Source organism: Aotus nancymaae, unplaced genomic scaffold (genome assembly GCF_030222135.1).
Source record: "Aotus nancymaae isolate 86718 unplaced genomic scaffold, 86718_ANA_hifiasm-v0.15.2.pri h1tg000028l, whole genome shotgun sequence".
NCBI classification, from domain to species: domain Eukaryota; kingdom Metazoa; phylum Chordata; class Mammalia; order Primates; family Aotidae; genus Aotus; species Aotus nancymaae.
The window spans coordinates 24,778,980-24,804,378 of NW_026988441.1; the positions used below are offsets into that span (position 1 = coordinate 24,778,980).

A 25,399-nucleotide genomic window follows, 5' to 3' on the forward strand; every position below is an offset into this window, starting at 1 on the left:
TGACTATATTTATTAGTTTAGACAAGTTGTAATTTTTTTGAGACAGAGTCTTACCCTATCAACCAGCCAGGCTAGAGTGCAATGGTGTGATCTCAGTTCACTGCAACTTCTGCCCACCCTCCACCCCAGGCTCAAATGATTCTCTCATCTCATCCTCCTGAGTAGCTGGGATTAGAGACTGTACCACCATACCTAGCTAATTTTTGTATTTTTAGCAGAGATGGGGTTTCACCATGTTGGCCAGGCTGGTCTTCAACTCCTGGCCTCAGGTGATCCATCTGCCTTAGCCTCTCAAATTGCTGGGATTACAGATGTGAACCACCAGCCACCGGCCAGTTTTTTTTTTTTTTAAACCTCAAAATCTTAGGAAATAAAAGGAAAAATAGATGAGTCAGATTACTTCAAATTAAAAACCTGCTGCACAGAATCTGATACAATCAACAGAATGAGATAATTAAAAAAGAGAGAAAATATTTGCAAATTATACATGTGACAAGGAGTTAATGTAAAAAATATTTCATAATATATGTGGAACTCTATTGACTATACAACAAAAACAAATAACTATTAACATGAGCAAAAGGCTTAAATATTTTTCAAGAAAAGACATACATATGGCCAATAGAAATATTTAAATATGCCCATTGTCAATTATGATCAGGGAGAGGCAAGCCAAAAATACTATGAGACATTAACTCACTCCTGTTAGAATGACTCATTAAAAAGAAAAGAAGAAAATGTTGGTAAAGATGAGAAGGGAATGCGTGCACACTGTTGGTTTGAATGTAAATGAAGATAGCCATTATGAAAAACAAAACAGAAATTTCTCAAGAAAACTTAAATCAAACTACCGTGTAATACAGGTGTTGCACTATTGGGTATATATCCAAAACAAATGAAATCAGAAGAAACATTTACACTTCTGTTATTTGCAGCACTCTTCACAATAATCAAAATATAGAATCAGTAGTTAAACATCTAATGAGTAAAGACAATGTGGTAGATATAAATAAAGACAATGAAATACTATTACTTAAAAAAGAATTTTTTCTTGATACCGAGTGTCACTCTATCACCCAGGATGTGTTGCAATCAAGCTCACTGCAACCTCCATATCCCTGGTTCAAGGGATTCTCATGCCTCAGCATCCAGAGTAGCTGGGATTACAGGTGTGCACCACCATGCCCAGCTAATTTTTTGTTTTCGTATTTTTAGTAGAGATGGGATTTCTCCATATTGCCTAGGCTGGTCTCAAACCCCTGAGCTCAAGCAATACCCCTGCCTTGGCCTTGCATAATGCTAAAATTATAGGTGTGAGCCACCACACCTGGCCTAAAAAATTCTACTATTTTTAATCACATGGATTAAGCTGGAGAACATTATATTCAGATAAGTCAGGCACAGAAAGATTAATAGTTTATGATTTCACTTAGAAAAGGATTCCAAAACAACTCAATCTCATGGATGTAGAGTAAAATGGTGAACACTAGAGGCCAAGGTATTTAGAAAAAATGGAGGGTTGGGGCCAGGTGCAGTGGCTCACGCCTGTAATCCCAGCACTTTCGGAGGCCGAGGTGGGCAGACCACGAGGTCAAGAGATCAAGACCATCCTGGCCAACATGGTGAAACCCCGTCTCTACTAAAAACAAAAATTAGCTGGGCGTGGTGGTGCGTGCCTGTAGTCCCAGCTACCCGGGAGGCTGAGGCTGGAGAATTGCTTAAACCCATGAGGCAGAGGTTGCAGTTAGCCGAGATTGTGTCACTGCACTCCAGCCTGGCGATGGAGCGAGACTGTCTCAAAAAAAAAAAAAAGTAATATTCTTTCAAATTTCAAATTCACAGAGCTCATTTTATTATTTTGTAACCTTTAACATTCACACTTAAAAATACAAGATTATGCATGGAAACTTAAGTTGCACTATATCATAGAAAAGTAAATTTAAAATTGTTCACTGGCGAGAGAGAGATCCAAGATGGCTGATGATTAGCAGCTTGGGCACGTACCTCCCACTGAAAGCGCAAAGAACGAGAGGACGCCACACTTTCAGATGAATATTAGTTGCTCACGGGCCAGGAGATTCCCAGTGGAGGAGCTCCACGGGTCGCCAGGGCGACTCTTGTGGCCAGCGTGGCGGTTTTGCTGGTGCCTTAGCACGCCAGTTCTTGGTGCAGAGTCCGGAGATTCCTGGGCAGAAAAGCACCATCAATCTTAACACCGCTGTTTTGGCCGGCTCAGTGGATTGCTCCCATTTCGGCGCAGGGAATCAACAAGTTGGACGTCAGAGACCCAGTTAGAAAGTCGGTAATTATAAAGATGACAGACGGACAAATATATAATGAAGGGAAGAAACCAGCGTAAAAAGGTAGAGAATACTCAAAATCAGAATGCCTCTCCCTCTACAGGGGATTGCAATTCCTCATCAGCAACGGAACAAGGCTTAATAGATTACACCTGTGTTCCAATAACAGAAGCAGGTTTCAAAACGTGGGTGATAAGAAACTTCTGTGAATTAAAAGAACTTGTTCTAACCCAATGCAAAGAAACTAAGAACCTTGAAAAAAGGTTTGATGAAATGTTAACGAGAATGGACAATTTAGAGAAGAATATAAGTGAATTGATGGAGCTGAAAAATACAACACGAGAACTTCGCAAAGCACGCACAAGTTTAAACAGTCAAATTGATCAAGCAGAAGGAAGGATATCAGAAGTCGAGGACCAGCTCAGTGAAATGAAACGAGAAGACAAGAATGCAGAAAAAAGGATGAAAAGGAATGAGCAAAGTCTTCAGGAAATATGGGACTACGTGAAAAGACCTAATTTACGTTTGATAGGCGTACCTGAATGTGATGAAGAGAATGAATCCAAGTTGGAAAATACTCTTCAGGATATCATTCAGGAAAATTTTCCCAACCTAGCAAGGCAGGGTAATATTCAACTCCAGGTAATACAGAGAACACCACAAAGATATTCTTCAAAAGACCAACCCCAAGGCACATAATCACCAGATTTATTAGGGTTGAAATGAAGGAGAAAATACTAAGGGCAGCCAGAGAGAAAGGTCAGGTTACCCATAAAGGGAAACCTATCAGACTTACAGCAGATCTCTCAGCAGAAACCCTACAAGCCAGAAAAGAGTGGGGACAAATATTTAACATCCTTAAAGAAAAGAACTTTCAACCCAGAATTTCATATCCAGCTAAACTAAGCTTTATAATCGAAGGAAAAATTAAATCTTTTGCAAACAAACAAGTACTTAGAGAGTTCACCACCACCAGGCCTGCTTTACAAGAGCTTCTGAAAGAAGCACTATACATATAAAGGAACCAATATCAGCCTTTCCAAAAATATATCAAAAAGCAAAGAACTTTAACACAATAAAAAATTTACATCAACTAATGGGCAAAACAGCCAGCTAGCATCAAACGCCGGTAATAAACTTATATATATTTTAATTGGATAAAAAGCCAAAGCCCATCGGTATGCTGCATCTGGGCCCATCTTACATGCAACAATACACAAAGACTCAGAGAGAAGGAGGAAGATTTACCAATCAAACGAGAGTAAAAATAAACTAATAAACAAAAAGCAGGAGATGCAATTCTCGCCTCTGATAAAGTAGACTTTAAAGCAACAAAGATCAAAAGAGGCGAGGAATGACATTACATAATGGCAAAAGGATCAATGCAACAAGAAGAGCTAACGATTCTATAGATCAACAAGATAGAAAATTAACAAGGATATTCAGAACTTGAACTCAGACCCGGAACAAGTAAACTTAATAAACATTTATAGAACTCTCCACTTCAAATACACAAAACATACATTACCACCTCACACCTATTCCAAAGGTGACTATATAATTGGAAGTAAATCACTCCTCAGTAATCGCATAGCATTTCATAGGTTTAAATGAAATATTGGTTGGCTGTTTGTTTGTTATCTTCTTCCCTTATTCCTTCCTGACTACATCATTAAGTATAATTATCAGTATAAAAGAGGTTTTCAATACCCATTACTAAATTGCATTCTAGCCTGGGCAAGAAAGCAATACTCCCATTCTCTCTCCCTCTTTCTTTTCCTTCTCCCTCCTCCCCATTCTCTCTCTCTCTTTCTCTTCCTTTTTCCTCCTTCCTATTCTCTCTCTTTCTCTTAAAAAAAAAAAAAAATTGTTCACTGGCTGGGCATGGTGGCTCACATCTGTAATCCCAGCACTTTGGGAGGCCAAGGTGGGCAGATCACCTGAGGTTGGGAGTTCAACACCAGCCTGACCAACATGGAGAAACCCCATTTCTACAAAAAATACAGAAATTAGCTGGGAGTGGCGGTAGGCACCTGTAATCCCAGCCACTTGGGAAGCTGAGGCAGGAGAATTGCTTGAACCTGTGAGGTAGAGGTTTTGGTGAGCTGAGATCGAGCCATTGCACTCCAGCCTAGGCAGCAAGAGCAAAGCTCCATCTCAAAAAAAAAAATTGTTTACTTAACATTAACTCTCTTAAAAATTGAATTTCTGGGGCTGGGCATGGTGGCTCAGGCCTATAATCCCAGCACTTGAGGAGAGAGGCCAAAGGGGTGGATCATCTGAGGTTGGGAGTTGGAGACCAGCCTGACCAACATAAAGAAACCACATCTCTACTAAAAATATAAAATTAGCTGGGCGTGGTGGCACATGCCTGTAATCCCAGCTACTTGGGAGGCTGAGGCTGGAAAATCACTTGAACCAAGGAAGCAGAGGTTCTCCTGGCATAAGTTATGGTGAGTGGAGATCATGCCAATGCACTCCAGCCTGGGCAATAAGAGTGAAACTCTGTCTCAAAATAAAAAAAAATTTTTTTAAACTCATTTCTATATTTTCTAGCGAATTTTATATTTACCACGCTTTGTGTAAGGATCTAGTAAGTTTTTTTCTTTGTTTTTTCTTTTGAGGTGGAGTTTCACTCTTGTTACCCAGGCTGGAGTGCAATGGCACGATCTCGGCTCACCGCAACCTCCACCTCCTGGGTTCAAGCAATTCTCCTGCCTCAGCCTCCTGAGTAGCTGGGATTACAGGTGCGCACTACCATGCCCAGCTAATTTTTTGTATTTTTAGTAGAGACGGGGTTTCACCTTGTTGACCAGGATGGTCTCAATCTCTTGACCTCATGATCCACCCGCCTCGGCCTCCCAAAGTGCTGGGATTACAGGCGTGAGCCACCGCGCCAGGTCCGGGTTTTTTTTTTTTTGAGACAGACTCTCACTCTGTCACACAGGCTGGAGTGCAGTTGCACCATCTCGGCTCACTGCAACCGCCACCTCCTAGGTTTAAGCGATTCTTCTACCTCAGCCTCCCAAGTAGCTGGGATTATAGGCATACACAACCACACCTGGCTAATTTTGTATTTTTAGTAGAGACGGGGTCTTAGCATGTTGGCCAGGCTGGTATAAAACTGCTGACCTTAGGTGATCCGCCCTCCTTGGCCTCCCGAAGTGCTGAAATTACAGGCATAAGCCACCACGCTTGGCCAATAAGTTTTGTTTTTACAAAGAAAAGTCATGCTAACTGATTTAATCCTCTCACCTGTGGACAGTGTATGCTTCTTATCTTAATTAACTGATTTGAAAATTATATTGATAAGCAAACTCTCCAGTTAAAACCAACTCTTCAGTCCTTTAAAAAATACCAATTTTTGGCCAGGCATGATGGCTAACACCTGTAGTCCCAGCACTTTGGGAGGCTGAGGCAGGTGGATCACATGAGGCCAGGAGTTCGAAACCAGGTGGGCCAACATGGTGAAACACCATCTCTACTAAAAATTAAAAAAAAAAAATCAGCCAGATGTGGTGGCAGGTGCCTGTAATCCCAGCTACTTGGAAGGCTGAGGCAGGAGAATTGCTTGAACCCATAAGACAGAGAGCCAACATTGTGCCAATGCACTCCACCCTGGGTGACAAAGCAAGACACACACACACACAGTAACTTTCTCATCAAAATTTACAAAGTATCATGTGAAATGAAATGGCATTAACAGTGAGAAAAGTGAAGCCATAACACAGAAAAAGAAGGGCTGTGATGCATACATAACTGGGATACATATAATAAATACAGACAAATCTGAAGATAATTGAGAAATAAAAGACGCAGAACTTCTCTTTAAATTCAGCATTGCAGCCAGGAAAATATGTCCTCTCCACATGAATAATCAACTTTATTTCTTCACCACTGATGTTTTCCATCTCTGACTTGAAGTTACAAACTAACTTTATTTTTACTCCACCTCCCAGGTTCAAGCGATTCTTCTGCCTCAGCCTCCCCAGCAACTGGGACTATAGGTATACAACACCATGCCCGGCTAATTTTTGCACCTTTATTAGAGATGATGTTTCACCATGGTTAGGCTGGTCTTGAACTCCTGACCTCGTGATCCATCCACCTTGGCCTCCCGAAGTGCTGGGACCACAGGCCTAAGCCACCGCACTCAGCCAACAAATTAACATTGGCAGGAATATTTATGGCTTATTATGGAGCATCTGTTACACAGCAAGAACTGTCATGTATGTTTGCTACATTTAAATATAAAAACATCCAGCTGGGTGCAGTGGTTCACGCCTGTAATCCCAGCACTTTGGGAGGCCAAGGCAAACAGATCATGAGGTCAGGAGATCGAGACCATCCTGGCCAACATGGTGAAACCCTGTCTCTAATAAAAATACAAAAAAATTAGCTGGGCATAGTAGTGCATGGCTGTAGTCCCAGCTATTCAGGAGGCTGAGACAGGAGAATTGCTTGAACCCAGGAGGCGGAGATTGCAGAAAGCCAAGATTGTGCCACTGCATTACAGCCTGGGCCACAGTGCAAGATTCCACCTCAATCAATCAATCAATCAATAAAAGATACAAAATAATTAGGGGTCTATCATGAGTACCAGACAAGTATAAACAGATAATTTACATGGGGAGATTCAGAACTATAAGCCATAGACTGTACAGTAATTAATTCAGTACAAACCAGAGAATACATTTGCTTTCAGCATTTTTGAGGTTTTGCATTTTCTAGTAGTCATCTTGTTAAAATGATTTGTTCAGTATGCTCTTTTCTTCTGAAAATAGGTACAAATTCATACTCACAGAAACTCATGCCATAATTTTCTTACACCTAAGGTTTATCTTTAGACTAATGTATATTTAATTCTGTATAAATCGAAACTAAAAGTCTGCATGTGTTTGCAGGCAGACAGAAAACATGCTCAAAAATAATATCAGAAAACTTTACAAATATTTATTTGGGACTCAGAAATGTATGGATATTATTTATGCTTCTACATAACTTTTATTATGACCACAAAAATAACCCTGTAATCAATAACAATTTAATAGTACATTTTTAAATAACTAAAAGTACAAAATTGGGCCAGGCGCGGTGGCTCACGCCTGTAATATCAGCACTTTGGGAGGCTGAGGCAGGCGGATCACCTGAGGTCAGGAGTTCAAGACCAGCCTGGCCAACATGGTGAAACCCCGTCTTTAAATAAAAAAGAAAAAAAAAAGTACAAAATTGGATTGTTTGTAATACAAAGGATAAATGCTAGAGGTGATGGATAACTTATTTACCCTGATGTGATTCTTATATACTGTATTCTTGTGTTAAAATATGCCATATATTGCATGAATATATACTCATGTACCCCAAGTAATTAAGAAAAATAAATTTGAATTAAAAAATAAAAATTTGGCCATGTACAGTGGCTCACTCCTGTAATCCCAGCACTTTGGGAGGCTGAGGCAGGCAGATCATTTGAAGTCAGGAGTTTGAGATCAGCTCACCCTACCTACATAGTTAAACCCTGTCTCTACTACAATACAAAAATTAGCCAGGTGTGGGGGCAGGCACCTGTAATCCCAATTACTTGGGAGACTCAGGCAGGAGAATCTCTTAAACCCAGGAGGCGGAGGTTGTAGTCAGCCAAGATTGCAACCCTTGAACGCAGGAGACAGAGTTTGTAGTGAGACGAGATTGTGCCAATGCATTCCAACCTGGGCAACAGAGCAAGACTCCCTCTCAAAAAATAAAATAACCAGGCACTGTGGTTCACACCTGTGATCCCAGCACTTTGGAAGGCCAAGGTGGGTGGATCACAAGGTCAGGAATTTGAGACCAGCCTGACCAACATGGTGAAACCCCGCCTCTACTAAAAATACAAAAATTAGCCAGGTGTGGTGGCGCATGCCTGCAGTCCCAGCTACTCGGGAGGATGAGGCAGGAGAATTGCTTGAAATCAGGCAGAGGTTGCAGTGAGCTGACATCATACCACTGCACTCCAGTCTTGGTGACAGAGTGAGACTCCATCTCAAACTAAATAAATAAATAAAATAAAAATAAAAAATTAACTTACAGAAATAATATTCTTTAACTTATTTTCAGTGAAAGCCCTTGGCAAAAGAGATTACTAGAGATGTTAAACCATTATGTTACCAAATAGTATATATTGTTTCCATATTTTATGTACACTCTTGAATAAGGTGGAATAGGCTAATGTTTGTGGCATATAACACTTCATTGAATGCACAATAGTATTTAACATGTTAAAAATGTTGAATATATTAATGTCACATATAATCTAAAATTTTAAAAATATACTGCATTTTTCATAAAAGTATAATTAGTACAATATACTAATTTTCATCTACTTATAAATGAAATCAAAATTTTTTTCTCACGATAATGCAGATTACTCTGAAAACCTAATGCACATATTACTTAATATAAGTTAACCACAAAAAGTCTCTTCACTTAGATTTTCATCATGCATCTTACGTTTTAATGTCCTTACTATTCCGTAACTAAGTTTATAAATAATGCTCACCTAATAAAAAAGAATCTCCCATATCTTTGATGCAGCAACAAATGATCACATGCTTTCACATGTAAATAGGAATGAAGAAACAAAATAATTTGAGAGCTGAATTACATCATTATTTACTTTTCAAAAAATTTTTACTGCATCTGCAAAAATATGTTTTAGTGTAAACTCTGGTGTTTTTAAGCTGTAGTTTTTGAAAAAGTATTTTTCCAAATTTATTAAATTTGCAGGGTTTTTTTTCCAATATAAATTCCCTGATATTGAACAAAGTTTGAGCAACTGCTTCAGAGGTTTCCTCTAGTACAAAATGCGTACAATAAGTTCTGTGCTACAGGTAAACAGACTACAACCCGACAACGATGTTCTTTTTCAAAATATTCTTCACTTTAAAGGCTTATATTTTCTTAAAGATATTTTGACAGTAATTGCACTTATGTTTTTATTAAGTATGAACTCTAATGTTGAGTAAGATGTGAGCATATATTAATGGCTTTTTCACAGTTGCTATATTTGTACAATTTTTCTCCAGTATAAATGCTTTCCTGTGCAGTAAGGAATGAGCACTGGCTGAAAGTTTTCCCACACTGTTCACACATGGAGAAGTTTTCTCTAGCATAAATTATTCTTACCTCCAATCAAGTGTGACAACCATTTAAAAGCTTTGTCACATTCTTCACATTTCTAGGATTTCTCACTATAATTTCTTTTATGTTTAGAAAAGCTGAAATGTTTTCAAAAGCATTGCCACATAATTCTCATTTGTAGAGTTTCTCAATTATCTTATGACTGTTAAGAATTGAGAACTTATTAAAGGCTTTGCCACATTCTTCACACTCATAGGGGTTCTCTCCAGTATGAATATTTTTATGTTTAATAAGAGCTGAGAACTGGTTAAAGTCTTTGCCACATTCTTCACATTTGTAGGGTTTCTCTCCGGTATGAGTTATTTTGTTTAGTAATGCTTAGGGACTGGTAAAGGCTTTACCAAATTCTTCCCATTTGTAAGATTTCTCTCCAGTATGGGTTATCTTATGTTTAGTAAGGTTTGAAGATCGATTAAAAGCTTTGCCACATTCTTCACATTTGTGGGGTTTCTCTCCAGTATGAATTATCTTATGTGCAGTTAGTTGTGAGGATCGGTTAAAGGCTTTGCCACATTCTTCACATTTGTAGGGTTTCTCTCCAGTATGAATCATCTTATGCGTAGTAAGGTTTGAGGACTCATTAAAGGCTTTGCCACATTCTTCACATTTGTATGGTTTCTCTCCAGTATGAATTCTCTTATGTTTAGTAAGGGCTGAGGACCAGTTAAAGCCTTTGCCACATTCTTCACATTTGTAGAATTTCTCTCCAGTATGACTTATCTTATGTTTAGTAAGGTATGAGAATCGGTAAAAAGCTTTGCCACATTCTTCACATTTGTAGGGTTTCTCTCCAGCATGAGTTATCTTATGTGTAGTTAGGGTTGAGGATTGGTTAAAAGCTTTGCCACATTCTTCACATTTGTAGGGTTTCTGTCCAGTATGAATTATCCTGTGTGTAGTAAGGTGTGAGGACCGGCTAAAAGCTTTGCCACATTCTTCACATTTGTAGGGTTTTACTCCACTATGAATTCTTTTATGTGTAGTTAGATGTGACGACCGGTTAAAGGCTTTGCCACATTCTTCACATTTGTAGGGTTTCTCTCCAGTATGAATTATCTTATGTGTAGTAAGGTGTGAGGACCGGTTAAATGCTTTCCCACATTCTTCACATTTGTAGGGTTTCTCTCCAGTATGGATTCTCCTGTGTGTAGTAAGGGTTGAGAACCAGTTGAAGGCTTTGCCACAATCTTTACATTGGTAGGAATTCTCTGTAATATGATTTATTTTATGTTGAGTTAGGTGTAAGAGCATACAAAATGATTTTTCACATTGTTTACATTTGAAAGGTTTCTTTCCAGTATGTTTTATCTTAAGTCTGTTTGAATTTGAAAATTTATGAAAGACCTTCACATACGGATCACACTGAAATATGTTACTCTGGGTACTTGCCAGACACTGGTTTAGTTTGTTATGATCTTCTTTGTGCACCTTACATTCATCCACACTTTTACACCCTTTTCTTAACTGTAAATTCTCATGTCCACATTTTCCATATTTTTTCAGCAGCACTTCTTGACAAGAATCTGTTATGTCCTGCTCTGGCCAAAGGTCTTGGGCAAAATTAGAATACAGAACTGAAAGAAACAGAAATAACAAATTACTAGATGCAGATAAATATCTAACCTATAGTATTATACAAACTATATAAACAAGATGGCATAGGAAAATACCAAAGGCCCTAATTCCTTTATAGACATATAAAAATGACAGAAAATTACTAACCAAAATTTATAAATGAGTTAAGTGTGTGAAGTGCCCATGGTGAGAACAATGCAAAGAGCCACTTAAAAGTAAAAGTCTGTGTAATCCCAGCACTTTGGGAGGCTGAGGCAGGCAGATCATCTGAGGTCAGGAGTTCAAGAACAGCCTGGCCAACATGGTGAAACCTCATCTCACCAATCTTGGCTTACTGTAACCTCCACTTCCCAGGTTCAAGTGATTCTCCTGCCTCAGCCTCCCCAGTAGCTGGGATGACAGGTGCCCACTACCACACCCAGCTAATTTTTGTATTTTTAGTAGAGATGGGGTTTTGCCATGTTGACCAGGCTGGTCTCGAACTCCTGACCTCAGGTGATCCACCCGCCTCAGCCTCTCAAAGTGCTGGGATTACAGGCGTGAGCCACCATGCCTGGTGCCAACTTTTTTTAAATGACAAGTAAAATACTGGCACCTTCAACGTTATTACTTGCTTCCAGGAGTCTTTCCTGACACTGGTTTGTGTCTCCCATGAAATATAATGCTGAAAGAAATGGTAGTATACTTTGGAATGACAGTTTAAGTTTGTTGAGACCCAAAGGTAAACATTACAGCACTAGAGAAACTGCAGTACCACAGACAGAAAACAGGTGTAGCACGTGATTACTATTATAAGGCCGGTTGCCTCACCGGGGGCTCGGACACACCCCCTCCCCTCACGGGGAGTTCAGACACGCCCCCCTCCCTCGCGGGGAGCTCGGACACGCCCCCTTCCCTCTCCAGGAGCTTGAACACACACCCCCCCCGGGAGCGCCAGGAAAAAGCCCCACTCCCTACTTACTATTTTGTCCTATTCAGGCCCCACTCCATGCCCGCCATTTTGTCTTCTGCAGGCCCCACCCCGTGCCTGCCATTTTGTCTTCCTGCCTACTATTTTGTCCTATCTGGGTCCCACTCCCCTCCATTTTGTTCCATCCGGGCCCCACTCCCCTCCATGTTGTCCCACTTACCTGGGGAATGACCAATCAGACGCCTCCACTCCCTATAAAACCCCATGCCTGAGAGGAGTCCGTGTGACTTCTCTGGCCCCTCCTGTCCGGACTGCAGAACCTCACCTGGGAGCCTGAATAAATTCCTTCACATTGGATTATTTTCATGCTGGCCTCAGTTTCTTCATTTTAAATGTGGCAAGAACCCAAGAACAAACCTTACAAATGGTGCCGAAACCTGGGAGGAGTTGTAAGACCCCTCCTGGGGGAAACTGACTCCTCCACTCAACGCCGGACTGGGAAGCAGCCCTTTCACCGCAGGGTAAGACTTCTGTTGCCCACTACTCCTCTCACTGCTTGCCTCGTCGCGTGGATTCCCTGCTCGCAATCGCGGCCGCGTCAGGGACTCTTTCTCATTGTTTGCTGTGGGCCTGTGGCCCCGGCCTCGTCGCGAGGACTTGAGCGTAGAGGAGACGTCCCTACACTCCTGTCTTCTCCCCGTGAGGGGTTTCTTAGGGTCAGGATTTTGAGGGAGACGTCCCCAGTTTCCTGAACCCTCTCGTTGTCGTGTCAGGGTCAGGATTTGGAGGGAGACATCCCCACTTTCGTGAACCCTCTCGTTGTCGGTGCTTGGTAAGCACGGCCTGGGACGCCTAGCCGCTCTTCTGACCACCCCCGCAGCAGCGATTGAGGTGTGGGTATTCAGAAGCCCCATTATCCCCAGTTCATACCAAATTTGTTGTTTTAAATTAGCCCATTTGGCATAAAAGGCTTCCGTTTATTTAAAAAACTGTATTTTCAGCTTCTCTCTTTTTCTGTCTCTCTCTTAGCTTTCTCTTTTTCTCCCTCTCAAAATGGTGGCCGTACCACGCCCTTAAGATGGCGGCCGCTTCTCACTCTTAGCTTTCTCTTCCACCTAAGATGGCAGCTGGACCGCACCCTTAAGATGGTGGCAGCTTTCTATTTTTAACTCTACTTTCTCCCGCTTTCTATTCACTCTCCTTTCTCCTGCTTTCTATTCACTCTCCTTTCTCCCGCTTTCTATTTTTAACTCTACCATCTCCTGCTTTCTACTTTAACTCTATTTTTCTGCTTTCTTCCTAATTCCGGTGTGAGTGAGTGAGTAAGTTTATGTGTAGTCCCACGGCCTAACAGCTACAGGGGCTTGTGTGGGCCTCAACCTGCAGTTCCACGGGAACGTGGCCAGGAAGGCATCAGACTGGTCTCCCATTTGGGGGGCACCCACTCTTTGTCCGTCAGTCTTATATGTGGTGCTGTCTTTATTGTAACCTCTAATTTTGCCATGTGGCAGATAGCCCTAGCCTTGTCTCTTTTTATTTTCTTCCTTATTATAATCATTATAGCCTGTAGGTTTTCTCAGCCACCCCCTCCAGGAAAGGAACTCTTCTGCCCACGTTGGGTGTAATACCTGTTCCTATCCCTTCCTCACCTCTGATTGACCCACAAAAGTCAACTATGGGGAACCAGAAGTCCCACTTAGACCCCAAGTCATCATTAGGATGCCTAGCCCAAAACCTACCCAAACTAGGGCTTTCCATAAATAAAAGAAAAAAAATGCCTTCTTTACCATTCCTCTACACTCTGAGTCTTACTTTCTCTTTAAAAATCCTTCAGTCAGCTTTCCTCTCACTTCTCTACTCAACTTGGCTACTTTGTTTCCTCTTCCATCCCATTTCCCCTCCCCAGCCCATTCCTGTCCTAAGCTAATAGATACATTTGTTACACATCGGGAGGACCTGACTAATCTTTCTCTCTCTAACCCAGACCTTGCCTTTTTGTAAATAGGAGTTCAATAGTGACAGCAGAGGGGTAACAAAAAGCGGCCTATGCAGCCTATGCAGTAGTTACAGATTCAGCCACCCTCGAGGCACGTCGCCTCCCCAGTGGACCTACCAAATAAGGCCACCTTAACTAACCAACTCAAGCCCTCGAGATGAAGATGACTGTTAATAATGGTGGTAATGAAAGTGGTAATGATAATGAAGGTGATGAAAGTGACGGTAGTATGTTGTAGGTGATAATGGAGGTGATGGTGGTAATGGTAAAAGTGGTGATCATAATGAAGGTTATGGTAATGGTAATGATGGTAATGGTAGTAATGGTAAAGGTGATGATGCTAAAGGTAGTAATGATAAAGATTGTAGTAACGACAGTAATAATAATAAGGGTAATAATAAAGGTGCAACAATCCCCCCTGGTTCCTCCATCTCCTGATTCCAACCTAGCCTCTCCCATTAGTGCACACACTGGCTCGCGCAGTGCTCCTAGCGACGGAGCCTCCCTCCATTGCCCCCTCTGCGAGGTGGCCGGAGCAGAGGGTATTATCCGAGTGCATGTTCCCTTCTCCCTCTCTGATTTGTCAGCCATTAAAAAATGCCTAGGATCTTTCTCCACCAATCCTACTGCTTACACCAAAGAATTCCGCTACCTTACTCAGGCATATGATTTAACCTGGCATGACACATTTGTAATCCTATCCTCCACCCTTACCCTAGATGGGCGTGACCGGATTTTCACAGCAGCCCAGGAATACGCTAATCAGATACATCTGACTAACAACCAGATGCCAGTAGGCGCGGCAGCGGTCCCCGAGGCCGACCCTAACTGGGATTATCAGGACGGTCGGGATGGCCGCCGCCATCGAGACCAAATGCTACAGTGCCTCCTGGCGGGCATGCAAAGTGCAGCCCAAAAGGTAGTCAATTACGATAGGTTAAGGGAAATAACTCAGGGACCCAATGAAAACCCAGCTGCCTTCCTTGACCGCTTGACTAATGCTATGATCCTCCATACCCGGCTGGATCCGGCCTCCTTAGGAGCTACAGTCCTAGCCACCCACTTTATCTCCCAGTCAGCGGCTGATATAAGGAGGAAGCTTAAAGAAGCTGAGGAAGGCCCCCAGACTCCCATACGAGACCTGGTAAACATGGCATTTAAGGTTTTTAATGGCCGAGAGGATAAGGCTAAGGCCACCCGACAGGCCAAATTATGGCAGAAGACAGGTCTCCAAGCCCGAGTTCTTGTAGCAGCCCTGAGGCCGGCAATCTACCAAACATCTGGTGAGGGAGGTCCATCGAAACCTGTCCGAAATGCTTTAAGGGCCCCACTCGGGTCCTGCTATAGATGTGATCAAGAGGGACATTGGGCCCGGCAGTGCCCCTGTCCTCGTCCACCTCCTGGACCTTGCCCAAGCTGCAAACAGACTAAACACTGGAAGGTTGATTGCCCATCCCGGACCACAGGCTCAATCCCCGCACCTCTATGTGAGGAGCAGGCCGGTCCGTGGGAAGCGATCCCTCCCCTTGAATTTCTTGGCCTTCTGGATGACAAATGCAGCCCAGACTCGAGGACCCCCATCACCCTTGCTGAGCCCAGGGTAACACTGCAGGTAGCAGGTAAGTCCACTTCTTTTAGTGGTCACGGGGGCTGCCTACTCTGTATTGCCTTCCTTCTCAGGGCCTAGTACACCTTCCCAGGTCATGGTCATGGGAATTGAAGGAAGACCTTCCTGTCCTAACCGAACTCCTCCCCTAGTCTGTGTCCTCGAGGGACACCCCTTCTCTCACTCCTGTTTAATCATACCCTCATGCTCAGTTCCCTTGCTAGGATGAGATATTCTCCAGGCTGTGGGGGCCACTCTCCAACTCACTAATCTCAAATGCACGAAGTCAAACCCCTCACATACACACCTCCTACTGTCTCTCCTAACTGAGACTACGCCCTGTCTTAACCCATTGCTTCAACCCCCTATCCCTCCCAATATAGTCAATGCCACCCAAATCTCAAGCTCTGATGTTGCCCAAAGAGGTTGCGGTCATCCACTGCCGAGGGCACCGGGCCCAGCAGGATGTTGTTTCTCGGGGCAATGCAAGGGCAGATGCGGTAGCAAAGGCCCTAACTACTACCAGGCCAGCTCCCGCTCCAATTCTGTTCCTTACCACAGCTACATCGCCAAAGTACTCATCATCAGAAAGACAGGACCTTATGTTAAAGGGAGGAACCGAGTCTGACCAGGGCTGGATCTTCCTAAATAATAAGATCGCCCTCCCACGGGAACAGGCTCCTACAATTATTGCCGAAATACACCAATCCTTACATATAGGGCCCAAGGCGTTGTACCGCTTTATACAACCCCTCTTTTATTCACCAGGCCTACAACAAACAATTGAGCAGGTACACAAAACATGTATCACTTGCTCTAAGGTCTCATCTCAGGGAAGCCTAAAGCCACAGTTTCCCACCCACCAAATGCGTGGCAACCTGCCAGCTCAGGATCGGCAAATTGATTTCACCCATATGCCCACTCACAAAAAACTTCACTACATCCTAACCTTTGTAGATACCTTTTCAGGTTGGATTGAAGCTTTCCCTACCTCTTGTGAGACAGCAGACACAGTAGCCTCCATTCTTATTCAAGAGATCATCCCCCGCTTCAGCCTACCTGCCACCATCCAGTCAGACAATGGTCCAGCATTCATAGCCCAGGTAGTCCAGCTGGTCATCAAGTCTCTCGACATCTCCTGGAAACTACACATCCCCTACCACCCTCAGTCATCGGGTAAGGTTGAACGGGCCCATGGGATTCTCAAAGACCATTTGGCTAAACTGACCATTGGGGTAAAACTTTCTTGGCCTACTCTCCTACCTCTTGCTCTAGCCTGGATCTGAGCCACCCCACGGGAACCAACAGGCCTTAGCCCCTTTGAGTTGCTGTACGGTCGGCCCTTCTTGGTTTCCCATGATTTTCTGGTGCAACCACCTCCCCTAGCCACCTACCTTCCCTAGTTATCTCTCCTTCACCACTTACTCAGGGAACACGCAGATCGTGCTCTCCCCGTTGTTCCAGGGCCTGGAGACTCGCACCCGGCAGCACCCCTGCAACCAAGTGACAGTGTTCTCCTTCGGGAGCTCCAACCAGGATCTCTGCAGCCTAGGTGGTCAGGACCCCACATCATTATCCTAACCACCCCCACGGCTGCCAAGCTCCTAGGTCACACCCTGTGGTATCATGTGTCCCGCCTTAAGGCGGCACCTTAATATGACCAATGGAAATCCAAACCCTTGGGTCCCACTCGCCTCCACCTCACCCGCGGCCCCTGCCCGTCAATTCCTAACCCTTCAAATCATCCTCCTAACAATCCTTCTAATATCTCCCCTTAAGGCCAGTCCCTACTATGCCTGGCGGTTCTATTTGCAGGAATCCTGGAAACAAGGCCCCACTACTAAGACCCAATATATTGCTCAAGTAGACTGCCAGCCCATAAATTGCAAATCCTCCATAAAATTCGAGTTCCTAAAATCCAAGGCCAATACTATTAAGAACTCTCAGAATAACTTCGCCCTCTGCTTTCTGTATGACCAAACCAAGAATTTTTGTCATAAGTGGAGTGCTATCTTTGGTGGATGCCTGTACGCCTCTTGTGTCATGCATAAAACCCCAAAAAGTGAAGTAATTTCTACTGACAACCAAGGCAAGGTGTCCCTTACTATTCGTGAGCCCTGGCACGATCAATGGAAAAAGGGAATTGCAGGTAAAATATACACCAGGTTTACAAATAGCCACCCCAGTGGTACATAGCAAATATATCAAACCTATACCCGCGTCGTGCCAGTGGAAGTAGACCGACTCAGCTCATTAGGCAACACCATTTTACAAAATGAGGCCGCTTTAACTAACCAATTTGGATCCTCCAGCAATAACCCCCAACCTTTCTCTTGGTTAACACTAGTACAGCAAGGTGTTAATATGTTAAGTTTAACTGAAGCCATAAACTTTACTAATTGTTTTTTGTGTGCCTCCCTCAATGAATCCCCCTTAGCCGCAGTTCCCCTCCGGACCGAGTTCAACCTGTCATGATCACCTACGGGACCCGATACCATCCTAACAGGAATCCCGCTGTTCAAAGCACACTCCCAGAATCTCTTTCTTTGCTACGGAACAACTGACAGCCCCAGCTGCAACACAACTGTAAAAGTAAGATCCACCCACTCTGCACCTCTGGGAGGATACTTTTGGTATAATGGGACCCTAACCAAGGTTATAAATGCCTCCCTTCCCTTCCCTTGCGTACCTGTTACTCTGGTCCCACAGTTGAAGGCATATGGGCAGGCTGAGTTCCTATCCCTCCTTATGCCTCCTCCCTCTGTTCGCCAAAACAAACGAGCTGTTTTCCTCCCTGTAGTAGTCGGCCTCTCTTTAGCATCATCTCTAGTAGCTGCTGAAATAGGAAGTGGAGCAATGGGCTACAATGTCACTTCAGCCACTCAACTGGAAGACAAGCTCCGTGTAGCCATTGAAGCATCAGCCACTTCTCTAGCCTCCCTCCAGTGACAAATCATGTCACTAGATCAGGTAACTCTCCAAAACCGACGGGCCCTTGACCTGCTAACAGCGGAAAAAGGGGGTACCTGTATGTTTCTTTAGGAAGAATGCTGCTACTACATCAATGAATCAGGCCTAGTAGAGGAGAACATCAACACTCTCCACCGCCTCCAAGAAGACTTCCGAAAAAAACAAAATATAGGAGCCTTGTCCCAAAGCTGGTGGCATCCTATGCTTACCTGGTTAACCCCCATCATCACTCCTATCATTATAATCTGTTTGCTTTTACTAATGGCCCCTTTTTTTCTCAGGTTCCTACAAGCTCGTATGCGAGAAATTGGATGAGTGGCTGTTAACCAAATGCTGCTTCATCCCTTTGTCCACGTCTCGGTCGAGGCACCAGCCAACTGACCTGTCCCCCTTACTTCACCCCATTCAGCAGGAGGTAGTCAGAAAGAGCGGCGCCCTCTATCTATCATCAAAAGGTCGGAATGTAAGGCCGGTTGCCTCACCGGGGGCTCGGACACACCCCCTCCCCTCGCGGGGAGTTCGAACACACCTCCTCCCCTTGCAGGGAGTTCGGACACACCCCCTCCCTCGCGGGGAGCTCGGACACGCCCCCCTCCCTCACGGGGAGCTCTGACATGCCCCCTCCCTCGCCGGGGGCTCAGACATGCCCCCTTCCCTCTCTGGGGGCTCGGACACGCCCCCTTCCCTCTCCGGGAGCTCGGACACGCCCCCTTCCCTCTCCGGGGGCTCAGACACGCCCCCTTCCCTCTCCGGGAGCTTGAACACACACCCCCCCTCGGGAGCCCCAGGAAAAAGCCCCACTCCCTACTTACTATTTTGTCCTATTCAGGCCCCACTCCATGCCTGCCATTTTGTCTTCTGCAGGCCCCACCCCGTGCCTGCCATTTTGTCTTCCTGCCTACTAATTTGTCCTGTCTGGGCCCCACTCCCTGCCTACTATTTTGTCCTATCTGGGCCCCACTCCCCTCCATTTTGTTCCATCCGGGCCCTACTCCCCTCCATCTTGTCCCACTTACCTGGGGAACGACCAATCAGATGCCTCCACTCCCTATAAAACCCTGTGCCTGAGAGGAGTCCGTGTGACTTCTCTGGCCCCTTCTGTCTGGACCGCAGAACCTCACCCGGGAGCCTGAATAAATTCCTTCACATTGGATTCTTTTCGTGCTGGCCTCAGTTTCTTCATTTTAAATGTGGCAAGAACCCAAGAACAAACCTTACAACTATTAATAAGAAACACGAATAAACTCCTTTAACTAAAAAATAAAGACAAAATTTCAGATAAGACACATTCTAAGAACATGTTTGAGAGACTCTCAAAAATCTCTAACCAAGACAATTGTTCAGACTATGCCAGGACAAAGCTACATTATAAAGATTGTGACAGGTAGCTTTCTTTAATGTCCAAATTTCAATCAAAGATGACAATGTATACAAAATAATGCAATATGGTTCCACAAAAATATAAAATTTTGGCTGACCACAGTAGCTCATGCCGTGAGGCTTTGAGAGGCCACGGGAGAGCTGATCACTTTTTTTTTTGAGACGGAGTTTCGCTCTTGTTACCGAGGCTGGAGTGCAATGGTGCGATCTCGGCTCACCGCAACCTCTGCCTCCTGGGTTTTCAGGCAATTCTCCCGCCTCAGCCTCCTGAGTAGCTGGGATTACAGGCATGTGCCACCGTGCCCAGCTAATTTTTTGTATTTTTAGTAGAGACGGGGTTTCACCATGTTGACCAGGATGGTCTCGATCTCTTGACCTTGTGATCCACCCGCCTCGGACTCCCAAAGTGCTGGGATTACAGGCATGAGCCATCGCGCCCGGCTGAGCTGATCACTTTAACTCGGGAATTTGAGACCAGACTGGAGAACACAGCAAAACCCTGCCTCTCCGAAAAAAAAACATGTAAATAAAAGTAAACTAGCTGGGTGTGAGGGCACATTGTTACAACCCAGCTACTTGAGAAGCTGAAATAAGTCATCTGAGTTTGGGAGGGTAAGGCTACAGTGAGCTATGATCATGCCACTGCAAATCAGTTTGACTGACAAAGTGAGACTCCATCTCAAAAATAAATAAGTTTATAAAAAGATAAATAAGATGCTTGAGTGGCTTACACAAAAAAGCGTGCAATATGCTGTCTATGAGTGACGCATTTTAGCATTGAGTGAAATAAGCTGAAAGTAACAGAGTGGAAAGAATCTATATTTCATGAAAATAGTACCTACGATTGGGTGAGGTGGTAATAATTATATTAAATATAATATGCTTTGAATCAAATAATAGCATGAGACAAACACTGATATTATATAATGGCCAAATGGGTCAATTTACCAGGAATCTATAACTCTCATATATTTATATATAACATCAGGGCTCCAAAATATATAAAGCAAATTTTGGGAAAAGTGAAGCAAAAAATACATCGCAAAAAATAACTATAGACATCAAGACCCCATTTGCAATAATAAATAGAAAATTTAGATAAAAGATCAATGACAACATTCTAGACTTATTAACTATTCTGCATATGGAGAAATACCTGAGAATGTGTAACTTATTGAGAAAAAATGTTTATTTTGCTCACAGTTCATTAGACTGTATAGAAAGTGTGTGCCAGTTTCTGCTTCTAGTGACAGTCTCAAAAAACTTACAGTAGAAGGCAAAGAATAACTGAACATATCACATGGTAAGAGAAAGAGCAAGTATGAGGTGAAAAAGCCAGGTTCAGGCTGGGCATGGTGGCCCAAGCCTGTAATTCCAGCACTTTGGGAGGCCGAGGGGCGGATCACCTGAGGTCAGAAGTTTGAGACCAGCCTGACCAACATGGTGAAATCCTATCACTTGGTCCCAGTTACCCAGGAAAAAAAAAAAAAGAAAGAAATCCCATCTCTACTAAAAAACTACGAAAAATTGGCTAGGCATGGTGGCAGGTGCCTGTAATCCCAGCTACGTAGGAGGCTGAGGCAAGAGAATCGCTTGAATGTGGGAGGGAGAGGTTACAGTGAGCCATGATTGCACTATTGCCCTAACAGAGTAAAACTCCATCTCAAAAAAAAAAAAAAAAAGCCAAGTTCTTTTAATGAACCAGCTCTCATTTGAATGAATGGAGTGTAAACTTTCCTATTATCTAAAGGATAGTGCCAAGGCATTTATGAGAAATTTGCCCCCATGACATAAACACCTCCTACCACATTCCACATCCAACACTGAGGATTAAATTGCAGCAGGAGGTTCAGAACATGGACATCCAAACCATACCACAGACCAACCAAGCTCAACAGATAGGTACAAAACTTTTCAGTTAAAAGGAAAATAATACACAATATTCTTATTTGTACCTAATGTATTCTGTTAGAACACATAACAAGTCTTATTAAAGAATACCGGCTAGGTGTAGTGGCTGATACCTATAATTTCAACAATTTGAAAGACAAAAGTGAGAGGATCACTTAGGACCACAAGTATAAGATCAGTGTCGTTAACATAGTGAGACCCTATTTCTACAAATAATCAAAAAATTAGCCAGGCATGGTAGTGCATGTCTGTAGTCTCAGCTACTCAGGAGGCTGACGTGGAAAGATCACTTAAGTCAAGGAGGCTGAGGTTGCAGTGAGCCAAAATTATGCCTCTATAGTTTAGCCTGGGTGACAGAGTACAATCCTGTCTGAAAACGAAGACAACAAATAACTTTAAGACCAAAATTATACACTGTATGGTATCTGACCAAAACTGAATGAAACCAGGAATTAAAAGCAAAAGTAAAACTGGAAAATTTGACAATATCTAAAAATAAAACACATAGGCCAAATGCAATGGCTCACACCTGTAATACTAGCATTTTGGGAGGCTGAGGCAGGAGGATTGCTTAAGGCCATGAGTTCGAAACCACCTTGGGTAATATAGGAAGACCCTGTCTCTAATAAATAAAATAAAATAAAAATAAAACACATTCTTCAACATATTCCTGCTCAAGGGTCAAAAATTTTAATTTTGTTAAGATGCCAATATAACCTACAGAGGTAAACAAATGCAATATAATCTCTACAAAAATCTCAGTAGCACAGTTTTATTACAGAAATATTCTTTAAAAATTTTAAATTTGATTATGAACTATAAACACCCATGAAAAAGAACAAAGAGTCATTATATTTCCTGATATTAAAACATTAAGAGCTACAATAACAAAAACAGTATGATACTGATACATAGACAGATAAACAGACAGAAGAGCAGAAGAGAGTTCAGAAATGAACCCTTGTGTATATGATTAAATGATCTTCAAAGTTGCCATGAACACACGAGAGAATTATTTTCAAAAAATAACGTTAAAAACTAAATGTCAATACTGATAAAGTTGGATCATTTCCTTGAACCATATCTGAAAAATGTTTTCAATAAAATACACATAAAAAAAAAACTCTCTTAGAACAAAATGGAAAAAAGTCATGACATGGGTCTTGGCACCATTTTCTTAGATACAACATTAAATGCATGAGCAAAAACAAAAAAAGAACAGAAAAATTTAACTATACTAGACTTCAAAATTTCGGTACATTAAAAATAAAAAAATTGGCCAGGCACAGTGGCTCACACCTGTAATCCCAGCACTTTGGGAGGCCAAGGTGGGTGGATCATAAGAAGTTTCAGGAGTTTGAGACCAGCCTGGCCAACATAGTGAAACCCCATCTCCACTAAAAATAAAAAAAATTAGTCGGGTGTGGTGGTACACACTTGTAGTCCCAGTTACTCGGGAGGCTGAGGCAGGAGAATCCTTTGAACCCAGTAGGCAGAGGTTGCAGTAAGTCAAGACCGCACCATCGCACTCCAGCCTGGGCAACAGAGTGAGACTCCATCTCAAAAAAACAACAAAAAAACCACATTCAATTGAGTGAAAATGACTCATAGGAAATGGGTGAAAATATTTGCAAATTACATGTGATAAAATATTCAACCAGATGCGGTGGCTCACCCCTGTAATCCTAGCATTTTCGGAGGCTGAGGTGGGCAGATCACCTGAGGTCAGAAGTTCGAGACCAGCCTGGCCAACATGGTGAAACACCATCTCTACTAAAAATATAAAAATTATCCGGGTGTGGTGGCACAAGCCTGTAATCTCAGCTACTTGGGAGGCTAAGGCAAGAGAATCGCTTGAATCTGGGAGGTAGAGGTTGCAGTGAGCCAAGATTGTGCCATTGCACTCCAGCTTGGGTGACAAAAGCAAAACTATGTCTCAAAACAAAAAGGTGGAATCTGTTGATGATTAAATGAAAATGAAACCTCTGTTGATTGTTAGTAGAAAACACAGATTCAGTCATTATTTGAAAAGGTTATAAATGTTTCTCAAATAATTTAAAATGGAATTAGTTATCAAATACAGGAATTCCATTTTGAATCTATAGTCAAACTATGCAACAAAAGACCTAGTACACATATTTGAACATCTATGATTATTGTACCTGTATTCACAAAAGCCAAAGGCTGAAGCACCCCAGATATCTCTTGACTTATGAACATATCAAAAATGCAACATATACATACAATGGAATATTATTCGGTCTTAAAGAAGGAAATCTAGTCATATATACATACATTTTTTTTGAGACGGAGTCTCACTCTGTTGCCCAGGCTGAAATGCAGTGGCTTGATCTCAGCTCACTGCAACCTCCAGCTCCCAGGTTCAAGCAATTCTACTGCCTCAGCCTCCGAGTAGCTGGGACTACAAGCATGAAGCACCACACCTGGCAAATTTTTGTATTTTTTGTAGAGACGTGTTTCACCATGTTGGCCAGGCTGGTCTTGAACTCCTGACCTTGTGATCCGCCCACCTCAGCCTCCCAAAGTGCTGGGATTACAGGCATAAGCCACATGCCCGGCCAAAATGGGTTGTTACTTAATGGGTATTTACTTTTAGTTTCACAAGATGTAAAATTTCTAAAAGTCTTTTGCATAACAAAGTGAATATATGTAACATGCTGAAAATGCAAAAAAAAAAAAAAAAATTTTTTTTGAGACAGTGTTTCACTCTTCTTGCCCAGGCTGGAGTGCAATGGGGTGATCTCAGCTCACTGCAACCTCCGGCTCCCGGGTTAAAGCGATTCTCCTGCTTCAGTCTACTGAGTTGCTGGGATTACAGGCACTTGCCACCACACCTGGCTGATTTTTATATTTTCAGTAGAGAGGGGGTTTCGCCATGTTGGTCACGCTGGTCTCAAACTCCTGACCTCAGTTTATCTGCTACCTCGACTTCCCAAAGTGCTGGGATTATAGGTGTGAGCCATCATGTCCGGCCTGCAAAACTTTTTTTTGACTCTCACTGTCACCCAAGCTGGAGTGTTGTGGCACAATTATGCACTTAAGCCTCAAAACTTCCAGGTTCAAGTAATTTCTTCTCTCAACTTCCCAAGCAGCTGAAACCACAGGTGCACACAACTATGCCTGGCAATTTTTTTTTTTTTTTAAAACAGAGTTTTGCTCTTGTTGCCCAGACTGGAGTGCAATGGTGCGATCTTGGCTCATCACAACCTCTGCCTCCCAGGTTCAGGCAATACTCCTGCCTCAGCCTCCTGAGTAGCTGGGATTACAGGCATGTGCCACCACGCCCAGCTAATTTTGTATTTTTAGTAGAGACAAGGTTTCTCCCTGTTTCTCAGGCTGGTCTTGAACTCCCAACCTCAGGTTATCTGACTGTCTTGGCCTCCCAAAGTGCTGGGATTACAGGCGTGAGCCACCGCGCCTGTCCAGCAATTTTTAAAATAATTTTGTAGAGAGGGAATCTGCCTGTATTGTCCTGACTGATCTCAAATTTTTGGGCTCAACTGATCCTCCTTTCTTGGCCTCCCAAAATCCTGGGATTACAGTTGTGAGCC

The 25,399-nt window shown here is 43.0% G+C and overlaps 1 protein-coding gene across 1 annotated transcript in view; it reads right to left on the bottom strand.

Annotated features, from left to right (window-relative positions):
- Positions 1-9,020: 9,020 nt before the first annotated feature.
- LOC105726265 (zinc finger protein 100) overlaps positions 9,021-25,399 on the bottom strand; it is a 31,663-nt gene continuing 15,284 nt past the window's right edge. Inside the window, exon 4 of the mRNA XM_021676500.2 lies at positions 9,021-11,053. Within this exon, the coding sequence (XP_021532175.2) occupies positions 9,798-11,053 (1,256 nt within the window). The 3' untranslated portion in view covers positions 9,021-9,797. The remainder of the gene's footprint in view (positions 11,054-25,399) is intronic.